Source organism: Protopterus annectens, chromosome 7.part0 (assembly GCF_019279795.1).
Source record: "Protopterus annectens isolate FY-2018-M chromosome 7.part0, PAN1.0, whole genome shotgun sequence".
NCBI classification, from domain to species: Eukaryota; Metazoa; Chordata; order Ceratodontiformes; family Protopteridae; genus Protopterus; species Protopterus annectens.
Genome location: NC_056739.1, coordinates 817,958,248 through 817,982,151, shown reverse-complemented (window position 1 = coordinate 817,982,151; position 23,904 = coordinate 817,958,248). Strand labels below are relative to the sequence as shown.

The 23,904-nt window shown below is 43.1% G+C and overlaps 1 protein-coding gene across 2 annotated transcripts in view; it reads left to right on the top strand.

The window, feature by feature from the left end:
* LRCH4 (leucine rich repeats and calponin homology domain containing 4) overlaps positions 1-23,904 on the top strand; it is a 1,419,989-nt gene that overhangs the window by 738,464 nt on the left and 657,621 nt on the right. For both annotated transcript variants that reach the window (XM_044077349.1, XM_044077347.1), the window contains exons 4-5: positions 14,566-14,671; positions 19,956-20,092. In XM_044077349.1, the coding sequence (XP_043933284.1) occupies positions 14,566-14,671; positions 19,956-20,092 (243 nt within the window). The remainder of the gene's footprint in view (positions 1-14,565; positions 14,672-19,955; positions 20,093-23,904) is intronic.

The following is a 23,904-nucleotide window of genomic DNA, read 5'->3' as shown; positions in this document are numbered from 1 at the left end:
TCCTTGATCGTGTCATATCTAAATTACTTGACACACCCTTGGATAAGGACCACTTGTTTGGAGTAAAAGCAGAAAAGGTGCTTAAAAATATGGAAGACAAAGCAAAATCTATGCAAACAGAAAAAGATTTCCTTCAGGTACAACCTCCTAGGTTCAGCAGGAACTTTCCCTGAAAACACCAGTCTTTTCCTGCACCTAGCAGATGGGAGTAAGGTAAGCCCCGCAGGGACAGACCACCAAGACTGAAATAAATAAACACGTGGGTTCCAAACACAGCAGTCCTTTAATGAAACATTGACAAAGTGTAAGCGCTTTCACGGATCTTACTCCGCTTCTTCAGACCAACATAAAATATGCAGCAACAAGCAAAGCAACAATGAAATGAAATTGTAGTTAATAACTTAATAACTACTTTAGGTACATGGATCCATGATGCTTAAAGCCAAATAATAGTAAAATAAATATATATATCTAATAACATATAAATAAATTTAAAAATGAACTATACTATCGACATAGTGATAATAAAAAAATATAAAAAAATATAATATTAATATATATAAAACATAAATAGAAAAATATATAAAATATAGAAAAAATGTGAAAAAAATGATTAAAAAAAAAACTAAAGAACTTGGCGATGTTTCTTTAGCTTGAGGAAAGGGTTTAGTTTAGACCCTACTATTTAATCCTGGGGGTTGGCTTGCAGCTTCTGTAAATCCATTTCTGTTCTAAGACTCCCAAGACAAGACTCCTATTCCAGGATTGACAGAGAACCAAACAATGGATCACATTTCAGGGAGCAGGAGAGCAGGGAGTTCATGTCTCTGAAAATCCCAATGACCTCCTCCCCTCTCCCTCTCCCCCTCTGCCCCTCTTTAAAACTAGGAGAAACTGCTCTGAGAAGCCCTCTTTTTTGAGATTTGAGACAAAAAGTCAAAAACCAATGGGTCTTCAGATCATTTCTCAGGATCAGAATTCTCCAATTCCCAATTCCAAGAGGGTACCCAGAGGCATTGAAACAAGTCCAAACTCTCATATCCCAAGGGGCAGGAGAACCTGTCCCCTCAGATCAAACAGGCAAAGGCTTTTATTCCAGACTATTCCTTGTTCCCAGAAAAGAGGGAACACGGAGCCCCATCTTGGATCTATCCATTCTGAACACCTTCCTGGTGGTCCCCAAATTCAAAATGCTAACTTTGCAGCAGCTTCTGCCTATGCTGACAAAAAATGCCTGGTTAGTTACCTTAGATCTAAAAGATGGCCTACCTCCATATCAACATAAGGGAATCCTGCAGGAAATTCCTTCACTTCAGAGCAGGCTCACAACACTTTCAGTTCTCTGCGCTATCCTTTAGCTCATCTCCTGCTCCCAGGGTATTCACCAAATGCTTAGCCCTGGCCATAGTCTTTTGCAGACAGAAAAATATACAAATCTACCCTTATCTAGATGACTGCCTCATTCAGGCAGATTGCAAAGAAAAGCTCCTCAAGGACATCTTCTTTGTCAAAATCCTGCAAGCCTTGGGGTACATGGCATCTTGCATCCTTCTAATTCCTCTGGCCAGGCTTCACATAAGAGAATTTCAGTGGTATTTACAGAAGCTTTGGTGTCAACACTCTCAACCTCTAGACACCTCTGTACCTCTGATCCCCTGTATAAGGGCTGAGTTTCTCTGGTGGGCAGGGGCCTGTGCCCAGAACAAGGGTCTTCCCTTCACCCTCTGCCCAGTCGGGCAAGACCATTACCACCGACGCCGCAGATGTAGCTTGGGGCGCTCAACTAAAAGGCAGGTGCACCCAAGGTCATTGGGATGCCCAGCACCTTCCCTTACACATCAACCAGAAGGAAATGATGGCAGTACAAAAGGCTCTGACATCCTTCAAACCCCAACTCAGGCCAGGGGTTCTCCTTATCAAAACCGACAACACCACAGTAATGTGGTACATCAACAAATAGGGAGGGATCCAATCTTACCCTTTGTGCAGGCTAGCCATGAACCTCTGGCTGGCAGCCTCTTCCATGGGACTACACCTGATAGCACAATGCCTACCAGGGATCAACGACACCTTGGCAGACTATTTAAGCAGAAACTTACTGGACCCCTCACGAATGGCAGCTCCACAGAAAAATCTTTTTACAAATCACTCAGGCGTGGGGGACTCCGGAGGTGGATGTCTCTGCTTCGCATCCCAACCATCAGCTGAAAAAAAACGGAGTATCACCACCTAGCATGGAAGGTGGATGCCTTGACCTTCCCGTGGAACACCCTCTTTGTGTACGCATTCCCCCCACTGCCTCTTATCTGCAAGGTACTGATCAAAATAAGGGAGGAGAGACCAAAGGCCATCCTCATTGCTCCAGATTGGCCCAGACAACATTGGTACCCCTTCCCGTGCAGCCTGACCTTACAGCCTCCCACGCAGCTTCCCCTGATCTCAGACCTCTTAACTCGGGGGGGGGGGGTTGCTGCACCCAGACTTGCAGACTCTCAAACTATTAGCATGGCTTATACTCTAAAGGCAAACAGGGGGCCCCTGTTAAGCAATCAGGTCCTAGACATTATCTCAGAGGCCAGAAGGCCCAGCACCAGAAAATCTTTTGCAGGAAAATGGAAAAGACGTTGATCCTGGAGCCAGTCCAGAGGGGGCAATACCTCACAACCTTCCATCCCTCTTATCCTGGACTACCTAGTGGCGCTACTTAATAGTGGCCTCTACTTCTCCTCTATTATAATCCATGCCTTAGCCATTTCAACTAATTTTGATACAGAACAGCCCCTGTTTTCCCATCCTTTGATTAAACAATTCCTCAGAGGGGCTTCTAATATCAGACCTCCCAGAAGGCCACCCACTCCAGCCTGGGTCCTGAATTATGTTTTGGAAAAACTGACTTTACCACGCTTCAAACCTGCTGCTTCAGCAAAACTAATACCTCTCCTGGAAGACTACTTTTCTCCTAGCTATCACCTCAGGCAGAAGAGTTTCAGAACTTCAGGCAGTGATGACCCTTGAGCCCTTCATCATCTTCCATGCAGACAAGATCTCCCTGAGGACTAATCCCTCCTTTTTATGCCCAAGGTGGGGTCTAATGCAACTCTCAACCAGGCCATACATCTACCCACCTTCTTTCCTAACCCTCAAAACAAGGGGGAAAGAAATCTGCACTCACTAGACTTGCACAAACAGCTCAGATACTATCTGGACCATACTAAACCCTTCAGGAAAACAGACCAACTACTTCTCAGCTTTTCCCCAGAGGCAGAGAGAAGCCCATTTCTAAATGGATATCACACTGTATCCATTTCTGCTACAGTTGCATAGGAACCCCACCCCCCAAGTCTATTTCAACCCATTCCACTAGGCCAGCCTCTACTTCCACAGCATTCCTCAGAGGAGTTCACACCAGGGACATCCTGGAAGCTGCCACCTGGACTTCTGTCCATACCTTTACCAAGCATTACCACTTACCTCTATTTTCTAAGGCTTAGGCAGGGTTTGCCTCTGCACTTCTGCAGGGCATGCTGACCCATTCCTTGGTCTCTTACTAATCCTACCACCCCTTTCCTCAACTTTGGAAATCCTCCCACAGGTGATAACTGCAACAGTGAAACAATAAGAACTTTGTACGGTTGTGTACACTCACCATAAATGTAGATGCTTGAGTATATTCGCTGTTGCAGTCCTGGATGTCCTTCAAGGATGCATCTGCAGTCCTTACAAATGGGTTGTCCTGTCATCAGGCAGCCCTTCGGTCGGCCGGATTCCAAAGTCTGGGTCTGGCCTCGGCTAGTGTCGCACTTCACCCGACGTCATAGCTGCAGTTATTCGGGTATAAAGGCATCAGCCGACGCCATTTTCCTCAGTCTTTCTTGCCGCGTGGCCAAGCAGAAGCTGTTCGCAAGTGCCGGTCGGTCAGAACCAGAGATTACTACTACCGAAAACTACTTAAGACTTCTAAAAGCTAAGTACCCCGTTGGGGACTCTTTCTTGCCTCAGCCGATGTCAGAAAAAGTGAATAACTGTTTAACTTGTGGGAAACAAATACCTCATAAAGATTTCCACTCTTACTGCTTACCTTGTCTAGGCCCAGACCACGACGTCGCAGCTTGTCTAGCCTGTGCTTCTTTTAACCGGCGGACGCTTAGACGTCGGTCGGAGTTTGCGGAGGAGTTTTTCGGCTCCGATTTTGCTTATATTATGCCGTCGGATACTCCGACTTCGCAAATTTCTAAAAAATGCAAGGAAAAGGACCGACACTCGCGGTCCGCGGTTTTGGCCGAAACCGCGGTTAAGCCAACCGCGAGTGTCTCGGTTTCGGCTGAAACCGAGCAAGCGGTTCCTCCTTCAGCCGAAAACCTTCCTCCTGCCGAGGACTCTTCTAACCTCGTGGAATCGGCTTCTGATACCCCACTTACTGTTACAGTTTCTCAGGAATTATCAGACACTATTCCCTTGGATATTTCAACCCCTGCACGTGGAGCTGCTAGGCCACTTGCAGCCATGTCCATTAAGGCCTTTGCCAGGGCTAAAGCAGCTAAATCTACTAAATCTGTGCCTGCTAAGCCCCCCTCTCACAGGCCTAGCTCTAGTTCACAAATGCTTAGTTTAGCAGAGAATCTCATTTCTTTAATCCGAGGATCCCAACCTCAACCAGACAGGGCCTCTCATCCGCCTCCAGAGAAGAGGCCTAGAGCAGAGCCCCCTGAGCCAGTGTCTTCAGATGATTCCTCTGATGACTCAAATGATACAGACCCTCGAGAGGCCCCATACTCCCCTTATGAAGACTCTGATGGTGAAGAGTCCATTCCTTCTGCCTCTCCGCCTGAGGAATTTTCCTTTGGGGAAACACTGCATGCTATGAGGGAACAATTTCAGTGGCAGGGCCAGGATTTTTCAGATTCCAGAAAAAGGCTTAGAACTTTTCTGCATTTACCACAACATAGGCCTTTAGCCATACCTCCAGTTCTTTCTGTTGTAGATGATGCATTTAATGATGCTTGTACTGCTCCTGATTCTCTGCCTCCGGCCCCTGTTAAGCCCGATAGATACTACAGGGTCCCGGACACACATTACCACTTATATAAGGCTCCCCTTGCAGATCCAGAGACTATCTCCCAAGGACCTAAGGCTGTAGCAGCCACCTCTGCCAAAAACCCCCTCCCCTCTGAAAGGGAATCCAGATAATGCATTCCTTAGAGAGATGGGGTAAAAAAGTTTACACTTCTGCTACTCTTTCAGCTAGGGCCTTGAACTGTCAATTTCACATGATGCAGTATCAAGAATTTTACTAGATCAGTTAACCAAAAAAGTGTCCTCAGATGAAACAGTAGACAAAAAATATGTGCAGGAAATGGTACATAACATTCAACAAGTCAGTAACCATTCCCTAAAATGCGGCTATGATGCACTGGAGGCTTCCTTTAGATCAGCCATGACTGGCACAGTCATCAGAAGGCATGCATGGCTAAAAGAACAGGCCTTACCAGACCATGTCAAATCAAAGCTATTAGATGCTCCTATGGATAAGATCAATTTGTTTGGCTCTCCTGCACAACAAGTACTGAAGAAGATGGAAGAGAAGGCAAAATCTGTCCAAACAGTAAAAGATTTCTTGCAGGTCCAACCACCGAGGTTTAGCAGGAATTGGCCCTCCAAGAATTGGTCCTTTCCAGACTCCTCCAGAACTCTAGAGGCAGGAATAGGCGTTCAAGAGGCAGAAACCAATCCAGGGGGGCTTACAGAGGACGTCAGTGGCAGGGCAACAACCAGCGAGGCACAGCCACAGACACAGCCACCACCACAACTACTGGTCAATCACAGTGACTTGGCTTTGGCACCGCCTACCAGGGAACAACTGCAAGCACCCTTAGGCGGGAAGCTAGCCTTATTTACGACAAACTGGCATTACATCACAGGAGACAGGTGGATTTTACAGATAATAGACCAAGGTTACAGGTTTCACTTCCATACTCTACCAGGGAAGAGAGGAATGCCAAACCTACCTCCAAATCAAAAGGCAGAAGCACTAAAACAAATATCTCAATTATTAAGGATGAGAGCTGTAGAAAAGGTACCATCTATGGAGCAAGGGAAGGGATTTTACTCCAGACTCTTCCTGGTACCAAGAAAAGAAGGCAAATGGAGACCTATTCTCGACTTGTCCGCTTTAAACACATTCCTCATTGTTCCAAAATTCAAAATGCTGACCCTACAGCAGCTTCTTCCCATGCTGGGCAAGGAGTCTTGGCTGGTGACTCTAGATCTCAAGGAGGCATACCTGCACGTCCCCATACGACCAAACTGCAGAAGATACCTCAGATTTCTTGCAGGATCAGAGCATTATCAGTTCCCAGCATTGCCCTTTGGCTTGTCTACTGCGCCCAGAGTGTTCACGAAATGCCTGGCATCAGTAATTGCTCATTGCAGGCTTCAGGGAATCCAAATCTACCCATACCTGGACGACTGCCTGATACAAGCGGACAACGAAAGCAAGCTAGCAGAAGATTTACAAAGGGTCATTTATCTGCTACAAGCCCTGGGATACACGGTCAATTTAAAAAAGTCAAGACTGATACCATCCCAGAGAATAACCTTTTTGGGTGCAGAGTTGGACACATCAAGGCAAATGGCATTCCTAACGGTAGAAAAACAGGAGCAGCTACCTCTCTACTTCTTGGCCTTAACAAAACAGAACCATCTGACAGCATGAAAAGTTCTACAAGCCTTGGGCTTCATGGCATCCTGCATAATATTGGTTCCTCATGCCAGGCTGCATATGAGAAAACTACAGTGGTACCTAAGGAATTTATGGTCTCAACACAAGCACAGCTTGGAAACCCAGATTCCCATTATTCCATGCCTGAAGCAAGAATTCCTATGGTGGGCTCAGGCTTGTCAATCAAACACAGGATTGCCCTTTCACAGTGCTCAACCAAGCCAAACCATCACGACAGACGCCTCAGACCTCGGTTGGGGGGCACACATGCTGGACAAGTGCATGCAAGGCTTATGGTCTCAAAACCAACTGCACCTACACATAAATCTAAAGGAAATGCTGGCAGTAAAACTGGCAATTCAGGCATTCAGACCATTCCTTCAGCAAGGTCTATTGATAAGGACAGACAACACCACAGTTGTGGTACATCAACAAACAGGGAGGCACACACTCGTACCCTCTTTGCCAGATGGCACTGGATCTCTGGAATGTGGCCCTGAGCTACAACATACAGTTGAAAGCAATTTTTGTACCAGGAAAAGAAAACATCCTAGCAGACATTTTAAGCAGGACTACCACGGATGCCCACGAATGGATGCTGCATCCGGACATCTTCAAAACCATTACAAAAAAAATGGGGACTCCCAGAAATAGACTTATTTGCATCCCCACACAATCACCAACTAAAGAAATTCTGCACAAGGACGTACCACCCACTTGCTTGGAAGGTGGACTCCCTATCCTTCAGTTGGAAAAACATGGCAGCATATGCATTTCCACCACTTCCTTTGATGCACAAAGTGCTATTGAAGATCAAAGAGGACCGTCCAAGGATCATTCTGATAGCTCCAGACTGGCCAAGGCAACATTGGTACCCATTACTGAGGAGCATGTCTCGGGAACAAATGTGGCCACTACCCCTGGTTCCCTTGCTGTTAACACAGAACAATTACAACAATCTGCATCCAAACCTGAAAACTCTGCAGCTGACTGCCTGGAACATTGCATAAGACCAATTTTATCCCAAAGGGTTAAAGACATTATCCTTGAGGCTCGTAGACCCTCAACAAGAAAAAATTATTCAGCAAAATGGAAAAGATATCTCATTTGGAGTACTGAAAAAGGAGAAGATGTGTCACTGGTAAACATAGCCAACATTCTGGAATACTTGGCAGAGCTCTTCCACACAGGCCTGTCCTACTCCTCCATCAAGATTCACGCATCAGCTATTTCAGCAGAGTACGACTTGGATCCTCCTGTCTTCTCACATCCTCTGCTCAGACAGTTTCTGAGAGGAATTAAAAATGTAAAGCCTCCTAGGAAGCCACCATTACCAGCATGGGACTTGAACTTTGTGCTAGAAAAATTGACACTTCCTCCTTTAGAACCAGCAGCAACAGCAGAATTGCAATACTTATCATGGAAGACTGCTTTCCTGCTGGCAATCACTTCAGCAAGAAGGGTATCTGAACATCAGGCATTAATGGCAGTGCAACCCTTCCTGATCTTCCATCAAGATAGAGTGTCCATGAGAACAAATCCTTCCTTTATGCCTAAGGTGGTTTCCAGAGTTTCTTTAAATCAGGCTATCCACCTACCTACATTCTTCCCTAACCCACAGAACAGGGGAGAAAGACTACTACATACCTTGGATGTGCATAGACAATTACGCTATTACCTGGACAGGACCAAGGGCAATAGAAAAACTGACCAGCTACTGGTAGCATATGCAACAGGAAGGAAGGAAAAGCAATTTCAAAACAGACAATCTCCAAGTGGATAGGAAATTGCATTAGATTTTGTTACTCCTACCATGGAAAGAAAACTCCAGAGAACATCAGGCCTCACTCTACAAGGGCAACAGCCACTACCACAGCCTTCTTACGAGGAGTGGCTACCAAGGACATTTTAGAAGCTGCTACTTGGAGCTCCGTGCATACATTTGCCAAGCATTATAATTTACCTTTATACTCTAGATCCCGAGCAGGCTTTGCCACTGCTGTTTTGCAAGGGATCCTAACTACACCATAACTTTAGTTGTCCACCTCCCCCAGTTTGGCTATGGTATTCTACCCATTTGTAAAGACTGCAGATGCATCCTTGAAGGACATAGTACAGTTTTGTACCTACCATAAATGTAGATGTCCGATAGGAATGCATCTGCAGTCAGGATTACCCACCCACCTTCCCCTCTGTGGTGCTCCTAGGGTATTTGCCCATCTTATAGCTAGCTGGGGGAATCTATTATGGTGTATTTGTTGTATATATGTACATACATGCTTATTTTTTGTGTTTGCTCTCTACTATTTGGAATCATTGGCATTTATCCAAATTTAGCCTTCCAAGAGGGCACCTGGCATCTGGGGCAAGAAACACTGAGGAAAATGGCGTTGGCTGATGCCTTTATACCCGAATAACTGCAGCTATGACGTCGGGTGAAGTGCGACACCAGCCGAGGCCAGACCCAGACTTTGGAATCCGGCCGACCGAAGGGCTGCCTGACGACAGGACAACCCATTTGTAAGGACTGCAGATGCATTCCTATCGGACATCTACATTTATGGTAGGTACAAAACTGTACTTTTTCCACCCTCCTTCCTCCTTGTATCCTCTTTCTTTAGGGGGACATATGTTTCTAATGCTGGCTTTTAGCCACCAGGACCACTTTGCCATATTTACTTTGGCCTCTGACTGGTTAGGGAAAGAAAAACTGATGTAATGGCGTTGGCTGCCTTCCTTTATAGCACTAGCGACCTGACGTCAGCCAGCAAGCGACAGCAGCCAACACAGAAAAACATTGACTCTGGTATTCAGGCTGGCCGAGGGCTACTACAGCAGGGATAACCCACAGGTGATGACTGCAACAGTGAATACACTCTAACATCTACATTTACGGTAAGTGTACACAACTGTGCTTTCCGATTGTAGCCAGAGACAAAATTTCTGTGAAAACCAGGAGTAGGAATCCTACTGTATTGTCCTTAGGGTTGAGGTTTTTGAAATGGTCTTATAGCTTCCAGATGTTATAACATATCTTAGCAAAGCAGTGTGTGTCTGTGTGTTTGAATTCCTAGTAAAGGAGGTAGTGTGGGAACCAAAACTCAAGTGACCAGATGTATGTGATGCCATTCTGTGTAATCCAGCACTGAAATGATGTTATAATACTAGATGAGACAGAGATCTCAAAGCAGTCTGTTTTTGAAACCTGACAAAGAAGGACCACTCATCCACTTCATTTTACCTTGTTCTAGAAAGTGAACTAGGGGATAGTAATTCTTTAAATCAGTCAGGAAAATGTAGTGAGATTCGTTAAGTACTGTTTTTCTGTGTCAGTGTGAATCTATCCATCTGCTATTTTTAATATTTCCTGTGACTGAAACTCACGTGTTTATTATAAATAGATATTTAGCATTTTCATTGTGTCTGGTCTTTGAGGGAGTATGTTAACATTTGAGAGTGCGTATATTTATTTGGTGACACTGTGACCACTCCTGAAAATCTTGCTGCATTGGTTAAACGCTACCATTTGTATTGGTATAAATTTTACCCATTGTAATTGGGTACCCTTGTAAGAGCCTTAGCGTAGCTAGCTTTGGTGTGTTCTGGTGGCAGTTTCTACATTATAGTCCGAGCAGAGGGGGCATAGCTGATAAATCTGTACCAGCCTTTCCCAAGTGTGTGTGTGTGTGTGTGTGTGTGTGTGTGTGTGTGTGTGTGTGTGTGTGTGTGTGTGTGTGTGTGTGTGTGTGTGTGTGTGTGTGTGTGTGAAAATCAAATCTCAGTGTGTGTGTGTCAGCTACTTGGAGCAGGGACACATTGCACTGGTTTCACGGAGAGAGTGGTGGTGGAATTGGCTTGGAACACTCTGATGAGGACTCATCTGTACATCTGTGGTCAGTGTGGAGTCTTATTTTGTGTCTGGTGAGAGAGAGGGAAACCCAGCCCGAGAACAGAAGTGTGTTCCCTGTGTGCTCTTAAGGGAAATTGTGCTTGATGCAGAGAGCTGTATCTGGAAGTACTGTGTGTATCTGTTTTTGTTCTAAGTGAACATCCCTCACCCGGTGTCAGTGGTGAGGATTGAGACTCGTCGATTACTGGCCTAGAGTAGGGGCGTCACACATGGATTTATGGAATGCTTGCAGATGTATAAAAAAAATACCCTACACTGATAAATTTACATAGCAGTCATTGTGAAACAATAGAAAACATGTTTATAGCTGAGTCGTAAGGGGCAAATTTTATCCCTGGGTAAGAATCCATAGAAGTGCTATTGTGATTCTTTTTCCCACTGCTGTTTTGTCTTGCTCATAACCCATTAAGCTGTTAGGTATGGCAGCCACATTTTTCTGTGTCTCCCACTTTTGCTATTGATTTTGAAAACCAGAGTGTTCATGGTCTGCTACAGCTTGATTCCAGAAATTTCCCTTGCCCAGTGACATATCCTCTACTTTTCATGGATGATATAAAATTGCATAACTCATTAGATATGTGAAACACTACTACAGAGAGAATGTAAGAATGAACTACAGAATATTCAGCAACGAGCACTGACTACAAAATTAAAAAAATAAATAAGAAATCACCTCCACAGCGTCTGAACCAGAAAATCAGTAAACTTTATTAATAAGTAATAATTAATAAGTGTATAGGTTGAGCATGGTTTTATGTTGTGTAACTGTGATGATGCCTGTGAAATGAATTAGGGTGAAACCGCTAAGTTGATGTTGTTGTGTATTTCAGCTTTTTCCTGGTTAGGGGTCGCCACAGCAGAACTCCGGTCCACTAATGATTGGCAGTAGATTTTTACGTGCCGGGTTGCAAGCCCTGAAGCACAACCTTCAACGAAGGTGTGCCCATTCACGCATGTCTCCACACAGAAGATGCTCTAGCTGATAATCGAACCGGACAGCGTCTTACTGTGAGGCGACAACGCTACCGCAGCACCACCACCGCAGATATCATTTTCTTAATAAAGTTTACTGAGTTTCCGGTTCACATGCTGTGGAGGGTTTTAATTTTTTTAGAATGTAAGAATGACGTTTAGTCTTGATACGTGTGCAGAAACAACATTAATTTATTCATTCATTGCCTGAGGTAGAGCATTAATCAAAATACACTGTTTTCAGGCTGAGCCTGGGGTTTTACACTCAGATTTAAAAAATGCAAAACTATATAAAAAGATCGTTGTACAGTAATTTACATCAAGAAAACAGTAATACATTCAAAGTTGCACAAAGAGTTGTAGGACTAATCAGTGAAAGGTTGGCAAAAGATTGGTAAACTTGTGACATTTATAGCAGGAAAACTGAAACATCAAGAAAATATCAACCCGGGAGAGGAGTGTGGTATGAAAGGATTGTGAACTAGGAATGTGTGTAAGAATCTGTTAAAAGATGAAGGAACACTAATACAGCATGAACAAAAGAGAACAAAGCCTAGTAGGGAATATTCTAGAAAACGTAACTTCTAGGAATAAAATTCAGACTGTAAATCTGCTTGCTCTTCCTGTACTAACTTGCACTTTGGCATGGCCCCCAAAAGATTTAGTAAATACTTGTTATACAAACACTGTTGTAGGAGTCTGGAATGGAGGGCCCATTTGTGAGAGAGGCCTTTGATGGATGGACAGTTAATATTTAGTGTATAAATACAGGGTCATGTACTTTGTAGGAGAAAACTTGCAGGGATCATGCCACTTTGGTGGGTGACCTTAATCAGACAGAAGAAAGAAATGATTTGGTAATAATCATCCCCAAGATAAATTGTACCTTGCAGTTTGAATAATTTATGACCAATATACGTTTACTTTGCTTTAAAATGACTTCACAACAACCACTGTTCTTCTCTAGCCAGTCCGTTAACATGGGACAGATCTTTGTGGTAGTTTAGGTCTACTAACCAAAACTTCTCCAAATGACTAGGTCTTGATCCAAAATGGCAGACTGAGGTTATAGCCTGTTCTTCACTTATAACTGGAATAAGTTTTCTTATGCCATCAGAGTTATAGGCATTATATGCACACTTAAACAACTTTACCTTCAGTCAATTATTTAAGAGCATGTTCAGTAGCTATTCCCATTTTGTCTAATGCACTCTACCAAAAACATGTTGTACTGCTGTTTATTTCCTTGATTTGCATGATTTTCAGAACTAGTATTTATTTGTTTACTCATTTTAGTTATTTCTGTAGTTGGTATACTTAAGAACAAAAATTTTGTTAGCCGTATATTATGGCTGTATTATGCTAATAGGAATTGTGTCTTTGGGATCTTTTCTGCTAGTTTCTAGCATGGGTAACAATATATATATATATATATATATCTAAAACAGCTAAATAAAGACTGTGGTGAATGCTGTTGATGATGGGATGCACAGCATGAGAAATTGATTCCAACGATGCTGCACTTTCCATTCTATTTTATTTGCATTGGTAAAGCCACATCTAGGGTATAATATATGGTTCTGGAAGTCATAATGTTGAGATATTAAGTTTATATACAGTGCAGTCACCAAAATAAATGATATGGAGAGGCTGGGGTTTGAGCAGAAAGTTGAACTTGTACACATCAGAAAAGAATAGAAAATGAGGAATATGATTTGGACAAGCCACATTGTTTAACAACTAATGGGGAGGAGGTGGAACTGAAGATGAATGATGAGTAAGAAGTGGTAGCTGTAGGGGGTGGTTTGATGTCAGACCTAAGTAAATACTTTTCCTGGAGAGGGTGTTAGACCCAGGGATGGTATTGCCTGAAGCAATGGCATATTGTAAGTCATCAAATGGATTCATGCCCCGACTGCAACCATCTGCTGGAAGAGCCAGTGACTGAGGGTGTCTGGGAACAACTAGTGCTCACTTTCCCTTCCTGGAGGTGGGTGGGAGCTAGGCAGTTTGGTCTGTTGGTGTGGTGGCACCTCCATGAGAGAGGTGTATACTGCATGCATGCAGTGTATGGGCTGGAGATGTGTGCTTGGCTGTTTTAAGCTGCAGCTATGTGGTATTTTTCATGAAACATGTGGGAACATACATGCTTGGTGAAGGCACAAAAGGAAATCATGTTTGTGAGGGACCATGTCAACCAGCACAGGAGCAATTAGGACCAGAAAAAAGATCCTGTTTGGAAGATCCTTATAACTTGGTGATGAGGAATGAATGGACACAATTGTAGCTGGGGCTAGATGGTTAGCTAACAATGAGAAGAAATAAGCAAAGGAAAAAACAGGAAAGGAGGGCATTGAGGTGGAGAATATGCATCTCCATGGGGGCCTAGCTGCAGAAATTAGATGGGCTTGTTAGATCTGTTCTTCTGTCTCTATCTTCTTGTGGCCATTTGATGAAGCAGTACAAGATGATTGCATTCTCTGGGAAAGCTGTTGCCAAGTGACCCTATGTCTCGCAGTCCCTTCTACCAAGTGATCCTCTATCTCACACTCCCTTCTACTGCCACATTCCTTCATGAACTGCTTTTGAAGTTTTACCCAAACTGAGTAGGAGGATGCCTGAAAGGCATGTCAGAAGTAATCTAAATGCAGTCTGGTATCTAGAAAAGAATAATCCTGGTTCTTACACTGCTTTGCAATCCAAGTTAGCTAAACTGCATGCCACTCCTGTAGTCAGCACAATGAAAATAACTAGATAACAGGAGGAAAAAAATATTTACAAAAGTGACAATACATGCATTTATACAGATCTAAGGAAGTGCATTTCACTGTGAGAGGCTCTCAAGGACAACAGGAAGCAGGTAACTGTCTAAGTTGTTGTTACTTATTTGTATTCTGCACAACTAATACCTGTTTCTCTCTGTCTGTCCTCCCCCATGCCATGTTGTTCGTAATCTTAATTCTAGGATGTCAGCTGTAATGAACTGCAAAGTTTACCGACACAGATTGGAAGTCTAGAATCTCTAAGGGATCTGAACATCCGAAGAAATCAGATTACAGCCCTGCCAGAAGGTTAGTGTACATGTAGATTTATGGAGGATTTTTCTGTGCAACAGATAATTAACCTTGTGCATTTAAGAGAGAAATAAGGGATATTTGCATTTTAGATACTACTCACTAATTTCATACTTACCTTTGAATGTTCTATTTTCCTTTATTAGGCTTGAAATTAAGACTTATGGTTGTAATATCGAATTTATTTGCAGTTTGATTTGTTATGTCAGGAGTTTTTTTTTTTTTTTATAAAATCAGCACCTGTTAGAAATGTCTGGGTCAGTAAGCAGTCATTATTTCTCAGTTGTACTGTTAAATATTCAGTGATTTTTTGGATGGGGCTGCAGCTGTCATATTTTTTTACAGTTGATTTTGTTTTATTTGCCTTCACTGTATCTTCCAGTTACTGAGGATGTTCATAGGTTCATACTAGGCTATCTGCCCTAGGGCATTTATAAGCCTAGCCAGAGTGTGTTTGGCTTTCGCCACCCATTTTAAATTAATTTTGCTATGCCCGTTTTCGAGGTTAGTATACTGTGCCTCTGTCTAACAGTGACACAGAAGTGATACCTGGGGTAAACCTACGATCTCCCATCCACTCATCAAGATTCCTCTTGAAGAGAGTCAATGAGGGACTCTGCCTAACCTGGACTGGGATTTTATTCCAGAGTGAAGGGAGCCTCTGGGTTATGAATCTGTCCCTCCAGCATGTCCTATTTATTTCAGTGCTGAGGTTCAAGTCTCTCGAGCGCATACCTCGATGGGATTTGGATTTTCTGAGGTGCAGCATGTCCATTAATTCCGGGTTGGACATGGCTTTATACGTCAGGCACAGATCCCTCTGAGCAGGCGGTATGCTACTGAGTAGAGCTGGAGTATCTTTAACCGGGCAGCATATGGCATCTGTTTGAGCCCTTTGATCCTCTTGGTGAGGTACTTTTGGGGTCTTTCCAGTTGCTGCAGGTGTCTGGTAAGGTACATCCCAAAAGGGGCATTGTACTCAATTATGGGCCTGATGAGGGATGAGTAAAGAGGCACGATGACCTCCCCTGATCTAGATGTGAATCCCTTCATGATAAAATGTTTTTCTAACCACTTTGGCCACGTGGTTGTCAAATGAGAGATTGCTATCAACTTGGGTCCCCAGGTCCCTAATTACTTCTTCTGTATTTAATGGATTACCACCTATGTGGTAATTTGTAGGAACTTTGTTTTTGCCAAAGGGGATGACTATACACTTTTTGGCGTTTAGCTTGAGGCCATGGCTCTGGCACCAGTTGTCTGTTTCTATGAGGCCCTTTTGGAGGATGCTTGTGTCGGCTGGAGAGTCAATTATGGTGCCCAGTTTGCAGTCATCTGCGAACTTGGTCAGCCACAGTCCTTCCGTGTTGGCCTGTACCTCCGAGAAATATATACCGAACAAGAGAGGTCCCGGGACTAAGCCTTGTGGGACGCCACTTGTAACTGGTTTGGAGTCTGACATGGCTCCAGCAATTCTAACCATGTGGGTTCTGTCCTTGAGCCAGTTTGCAACCCATCTAGTGACATAGGGGTTTATATTTAAGCTGGTGAGCTTATCTATAATGCCCGAGTGGGGTATTGTATCGAAGGCTTTTGCGAGGTCCAGGTAGGCTGTGTGGACCACCTTCCCCTCGTCAATGGCCTTGGTGACTGTTTCAAAGAAATCAACCAGGTTTAAGAGGCAGGATCTGCCCTTAACAAAGCCGAACTGGGTAGGATCCAGTGTCTGTAGGTCCCCAATATCTTTATTTGAGGTCCATGATGATCCTTTCCATAGCTTTACAGACCAAGCTAGTCAGACTTATGGGGTGATAGTTTCCAGGATCCGTTGAGGCACCACCTTTGTGGAGAGGGACCACTGTTGCTGTACGCCAGTCTTTGGGTACATATCCTGTAGTAAGGCTGAGATTGAACAGTAGTTTTATGTTTGGGTTTAGCTCTTCTTGGAGTTCATGTAGGACATAGCCCGGGACACCGTCTGGTCCCATTGATGCTGTGTTTTTTGCTTTGGAGAGGGCGGTTCTTACCTGAGCATCTGAGATGTCAGGGATGCAGCACTCTGCTGGGGTAGATATTTGCCCTTTTGGTGGGGAGGGGTGGGGGGAGTTTGCGCTGAATCTGTCAGCTAGGATGTTAGCAATGTCTGTGGGTTCGGTGTATTTTTGGTAATTTTGGACTAATTCTGAGCATATCTGGGAATTCCCACCCAGGTTCCTAACATAACTAAAGAAAGCCTTGTGATTATCCTTAGTGTCCTGTGCAATTTTTCTCTCGAAGCTGGCCTTAGACGATTTTATGAGTGCCCGTAGTTTTTTGCTAATACTGATCAGAGATGCCTTCCCTTTTTGGGATTTTGCTCTATCATGTAGTAGCTTCCTCCTTCTGTTGTATAGTTTGTTTATGGCTGGGGTCCACCAGACAGGACGTCTGCCTTTGGAGGATTGGGTCTTGGTTTTATTTTGGATTGCATGATCCATGCATTCCTGAAGGTGTTCATAGAATGCATTTATAAAGGATTCTGCGGTCTGGGCCGTATTTTCCACAGGCTCGTGGGCTTTGAAGGATTCCACCTCGGTTTTGAGGAGTGTGAAATTTGCTTTAGAGAAGTTTTTCACTGTGGTTTTCTGGGCAGGGGTGGGGTCGGGATGTGAATATCCAGTGAGATTAGTTTATGGTCTGATCTTACCAGTGAGGGATACACTTCTGGTCTGGAGCATAGAGTTCCCATGTTGGTGATGATCAGGTCCAGTATGTTTTCCCCTCTTGTGGGAGTGGTAACAAGTTGTTCCATAGCATTTGAGTTTATAAATTCTAGGAACCTTTGGACTAGGGTGTTGGAGCTAGAGTAATGCTCCCAGTCTATGTTTGGGTAGTTGAAGTCGGCCAATATAATGGTGTTTGGAGAGACCTTCATATTTTCCAGTGTTCTCAGGAAGGCCGAGTGGGGTTCCTGGGTTTGGGAGGGTGGTCTGTAGCAGGCTGTAAACTGGAAGGCAGTTTTACCCACTGTTAGTTGCACATGGATAGTCTCTGATGCTTCGTGCTGTGCCACCAACCTGGAGGTGTGGGTATCTTTGACGAATATTGATACTCCCCCTCCTTTTGTGGTTCGGTCCAAGTTTTGGGGCCGAAAAGCATGGTATGAGGTATAACCTGGTAGTGCTGGGGAGCCTTGAACCAGGTTTCTGTTACTACATAGATATCGATGTTCTCCATGCTAAGGAGAGTTTCGAGTTCGTGCATCTTGAGGTTTAGACTTCTGGCGTTGAGCAGCATTACTCTTAGTTTCTTATCCCTTGTGATATCTATGGAGGTGGGTTTGTTTTTTGAGCCTTGCCTAAAAAAGGCACTATGGGGGTAGCAAGAGCCTTTGCCAATATCCGAAAGCCCAGGGGTGACAGGTGCAAGCCGTCCCTAGCGAAGCATCGTAACTTGTCGAGCATGTCATCCCAGGCTGACAGGCATTGGATCCCCTTTGAATGACACCAACACTTAAGCCAATTGTTGAAATTGATCATCTTGTCTTTATATTGTGGCATCATTCTTGGTGAGGGGAAGATGCTACTCAAGGTCAGGGTCATACCGGCCTGGGCTGCATGCTCAGAGAGCTCCTCTGTCTCTTTTCATGTAGTCCAGGAGGTACATCTCAGGTCATTCACACCAGCATGGACAATGACTGAGTCATATTTGTACTTGCCTTGGAGTGACCTGAGTGCTTGTGTTATGTGGCAGATCCAAGTGCCCGACAGGCAGCTCACCGTGACCTTCTCCTTGTTCAGCCTGGTGAGCGGGACGTCAGTGTGCCTGATGATAGTCACCTGTTACAAGTGTGTCAGGTGTGTTGTTTAGCCTTAAGGGCTGTGACTGTTCGGCAGACTGGCTTTGTGAGCTATGTGTTGCACGTGTTTTGTTTTGGGGTAGCAGTTGCTTGGGTGTCTGCTTTGGTGGTCTCTGCTGCTTAGGCAGATGTTTATTTAGAGCCTTCGAGTATGTTTTTGTGTGTTTGTGTTTGGTTTGCTGTCGTGGTAGGTCTATGTGAGACTGGAATTGTAGTGAGTGTGGTTTCCTTCTTCTCCTGACTGGTTACGCCAGTACTGAGTTGAGAGAGCTTAGCTTCCAGTTTGGCTATATGGTTGCATCTCTCACATGTGTGGGAATTTGTTGGGAGGAGGAGAGGGTTGTCTGTGTACATGAGGCAGTTGTAACATTGCCTCAAGATTCCCAGATTCACCAGCTGGACCGGAGAGGAGATTGACAACTGACCTTTGGAAATGCTAGAATAGTATTGGGAATTCCTTTATAATTGAAAAAAGGGCCAATGGGGAACAAGGTACTCAAGGGGAGTTTGTGAGGGTGTAGTGCTTTTAATTTTTTAGTGCTGACTCTATATAATTGCTTTAGTGAGCAAGTGCCAGGTAACTTAAATGCAATGTGTTACAGTAACTTAAATGCAAAAACAACAAACAGTAACTTTCTTTCAAGTGAAACAAGGAAATAAGTACAGTAAGCAATGCAGATATCACCAGTGATCCACAGAAGCGCTGAGAAGCCGCGTATTAGGTGGAATTAGCGTTTCAGGGAAATAACAAGCATACAAACAAAGCTAGATTCAGCAGGCCTGGATCTAGTCTATGCTACAGCAAGAAATAAAGAACAAAATAAACAAAAAACAGGATACTTAATGTTATATATTATAGCTTCGAGTTTCTTCAGTGTCCTTCCTTCGATTAGCTCAGTGTGAAATGTGACTGTCATTTACTGAGAACATAGCCCTTTGTACGCCGCATACATTTCTGGGGGTCTACTATAAAACAGACAGGGAGAAAAAAAAGTTAATAGATGGATGTATAGACTATGCCTGTCAGATTGGGGTCACCGCTTATCTAGTTTCTCATTCCATACTGGGGATCAGGGAGAAAGCATACATTACAAGAAAAAGTACAGAACACAGAGACCCCCTCCCCACCTATGCCAGAACAGTACAGAAGGAATGGATGCATAAACTTTCTATTTTTGCTGAGAACTGTGCTACCCAGATGTTTTCCAGCGTTTCTTCTTTAAAGTAGAGTCTCAAGATGTTCACCTTTTCTTCATGTCTGCAGAGTACTAAGCATGTGACCTCCTGCTTTCGGGAGGCATATCTCAGGTGAGGGGGAATACCTCCAAGGTTTCAACTTGTCCTGTTTATTTACATATTTTTGTTTGTTAGCAAACCATGTTAAAGGGTAGTCTGTACTGATCCTTTCTAGTTGTAGAACATAATGCTTTGTTTCTTTTTAAGAACTTTCAGAGCTGCCACTAGTTCGATTGGACTTTTCTTGTAATCGAGTGTCACGGATTCCTGTGTGCTACAGACATCTCAGACATCTACAGTGTATCATCCTAGATAATAACCCACTACAGTCCCCCCCAGCACAGGTAAACTGTTTATGACCACTGCCTTTAACCATGTTTAAATGATTGTCAGTGTGCTAAATGTTTTTCTCAGAACAGATTAAGGAAAGGATTGCTTCTAGCAGAGCCCTTCAATGCCTGTGATTATAGTGACTTATTCTGGCGCCTGATATAATGAGCTTCTGTCATTGCTGTTAATGTCTGAGTAAACACAGCTGCCCAGCCCTGTGCTGCACATAGGTAAGGATAAAGGAGTTTGGTTTTATGCATCGTATTGCATACAGGCCTTATTGCATTTATGTTTTGCTTTGAAGAGAAGAGTACTGCTCTTATTTCATGCACATAAGGCCAGTACAACAGGGGAAGACTTGTTGCTGAGACTGTTAATAAGGTACTACTGAAATGTTTGCCAGTATTCAAAATATTGATGAATGGTATGAATTGTACATGTGATTCATCTAGGAGATTCCCAGTATTTTTCTTTCTTTCTTTTTGACTGATGGTACAGAGCAGTATGTCTGATGTGCACTTGGGAGATCAGATCTTGTTTAGAATGTATTTTCTAGATAGCCTCCTTTTAACAGCTGAGAGTACTTGGTCTGATGGCTTGATTTCCTTTGGAAAGGGCATCAGTACATATATTGAAATAAAACAAGTATGTGGTAATAAAGAGGTGCTTGTGATGTAACCCTGTTTGCCTGGCACCTGGCTTTCGGCCTTCCCAGCACCTGAAACTTCCCCAGACTGCTACTTTCACCCCCTTGCCTGCTGCAGTTGTTTGCTGCTGTAGAATTGAAGACTGTTGGAAGTTGTTGCAAAGCCACATGTTTTCATTTCTTAGAGTTTGGAACTTGTTTTGTTTTTTGTGTTTCCTTTTTTTTTTGTTGTTGTTTTAACTACATTTTTAATGCATTACTTTAGTCTCACAGGGTTACTTTTTTTTATTACTTACATGTTAGAATCATGTTCAGTGTCTTCCCCTCCATACTTCCTTTGTTCCTCCTGTGCAGGCTGTTCTTGTTTTATAGACTTACATCTTATACTTAACCTGTTATTTACATGTCTGTCGCTTGTCTCTGTTGGCTCAAAGGCTGTAAAGTCTTTTCAACATGTCCATTTACTTACCTAGTTATTTATGCTATAGTGTTATGCAATTATCGCACATGCCACAGAGTTTATAGAAAATGTTAATTTTCCCTTTACCTTAGATTCATGATTTCATAAGCTCATAGCAAACTTTCTTAACAAGCCACTGTAAGCCTAACCAACTTCCTTTCCAAAGGTGAGGATCAAACACTGTACCTTTTATTTGTGAGTCAAGCACCTTAACCTTTACACCAAGCCCCAATCACTCTACCCAATGGAGGACTGCTGGAGTGTCTGTATGGGATTATTCTCTGATGCTCACAATAATTGCCCTTTGCTTCCATGTTGACATTACCTTATGCTATGCTCTACATTGCATACTTGTACCTCTGGCTGAGCCTATGCTTCACACCATTTTCAATTCGAGATGGAAGTAAATTCCCTTAGGCTACTTCCTTTAATGCTGTACAGTGCATTGAAGTGGCTGTCTGTATGGCACATGACTTTTTATATTACTACTCTTATGTTTTAGCTGTGCTTCACAGCCATTTGAATATTTTCAGTGTTTAACTGGTGTACCAGCTGCACTTTGTGAGCTGCAGGAACTGCTGAGTTTTCATGTGGTGCTTTACAGCCACTTGTCCATTTACAATGTGCAGGACTGTACTAAACAGTCATTGTGCACTACATCTGAACTCAGATTGTCTATATATATATATATATATATATATATATATATATATATATATATATAGGCCCATCAGAATTAGGAAATGTTTTGTGCTGGGAGCAAGCTCTGCTGTACCCCTGCAGCTTAATGTATACTAAAGTGGATGTTGCACTCCAATGGAAAGAAATAACTAATTGCCTTACTACACTGTCTTCTGATCTCAAAAAAAGCACAATACATGCCATCTCTAGCAGTATAAGTGAATGGCTATTCACAGTCATTAACTTAAACTGCTGCGTAACAGTGATATCAATTCATTCATTTAATACACTCCAGTGAAATGAGCTGGTAATAACAAGTCAATAAATTACATAAGTTAGGACATCCCTGTCTAGTATATGTGTTGCTTGGTTACTTCAGTGGGAAGTAACAGATCAGTCTCTTAAGATATTATCAGTGCTTAAGTGCGAATCTTGCACTATGTCAGTTTTCTGATCAGCACTCATAAATGTAATGACAGAAGAGTGTAATAATCAAAACGCAGCCACATTCAGAAACAAGTAAAGTGTTTTCACAGGAGACAAGCCCCCTTGCACCCCCAGCATTCATTCTGTTTACATATACCAACATGATTATGGTATTTTAAGGAAAGGAGAAATCCCAGATGTACTGCATTCTTATTTGTTAAACACAATACCCTGGAATTGCACATAAGTGTCAGTCACTAGTATGGCACATCGTGAGCTACTTCGCATACTTTTGTTTGAAGGTCACTCATCTAATTGCGATCTAATCGTTATCTAAATCCACAGCGAGTGGAGAAGCAAAACTGCTGTGCTGTTTTGTAATTAATAACTGACATTACTAAAAAGTCATAGTACAAAACAGTGGGCTGTCTTATTTACTATCTTTGTACAGAATTCATGCCTTAGTTAGCAAGCTAGATCCTCTTGTCTTATTTGTTAAGTGAGTTTAATGAGCTAATGACTGGGTTGTTTTTCTTGTGTTTGTTCAATGAAATAATGATTTATCCTATTGTCTGCTGTGGTCCTTCTTCCCTTAACTTACCAGTACAAAAGATGGAGTGGATGATACTGGTTTTCTAATAATATGCCAGCAATCCTGCTGCTCATAATACGTGTAAATCAGACATCAGTTGCCTGATGGTGGTCTCCAAGCCTTCCTGTCCTTCTGCTGATACTGACAAAGGGAATTATCAGTAAGAAACTAAGACAGACACCTGTTAACTGATGATCTGCAAACCTCTGCTGTATTGCATGGGTGACAGTAAGGGAGGTAGAGTGTTACAAGTGCTGTAAAAAAAAAAAAAGTTGCCGTTGCAGGTACAGGTGTTGACATAAACAGTGCTGATCAGTCCTTCGTTCCTTGGAAGTGCCATTCCAGTGGTGTGAAGTCGCATTGCATTTTGTTTTTACCAACACTAGATAAACATCCATTCCCTGAATCGAGTCTGACAAACAAAATGAAGCTGCTTCTACAGTGTTTGGTATCCTGAGGCATAGACTTGGGTCAGCTGTATTGTTGTCAGATTGAGAAGTGCCATTTAAGTGTTTAATTTTTTTGGTGCTGTAAGAAAGGATGGTTACGTTTTGTTCATGCATGATGTGCCCTGTACAGTTATTGGAATAGGTTTGGGTGACTGCAGAAGAACTGAACATAATGTTTGCTTTCTGTTGCATAGATCATTTCAGCTATACTATCGATCATTTAACGCAGAGGATTAAGCCTCTAACTGGCGCGTAGCACAGCGGTTATGGCTGTGAGCTACTAATGATCTGCTTTCTATAGCCAAAGGTACAAGGTTTGATTTCTTCCATCTTCATTTGCCTATTTTATGAGCCTGAACGAGTCACTTGACCAGGTTTGGTTCTATCCAGCGGGTTAACAAAAGAATAAACTAAAAATAAGTATAACAGACAAAGCTTCAGCAGCTTGCACCAGTTTCCTGTTCAAAATTGACTTGTTATAATTAGCCCTAATGATGGCTTTCCTGACCATTGCCTTACTTGCATGCCTCATTTTACTTTGCACCTCTTGCCATTGATGCCACCACACATTC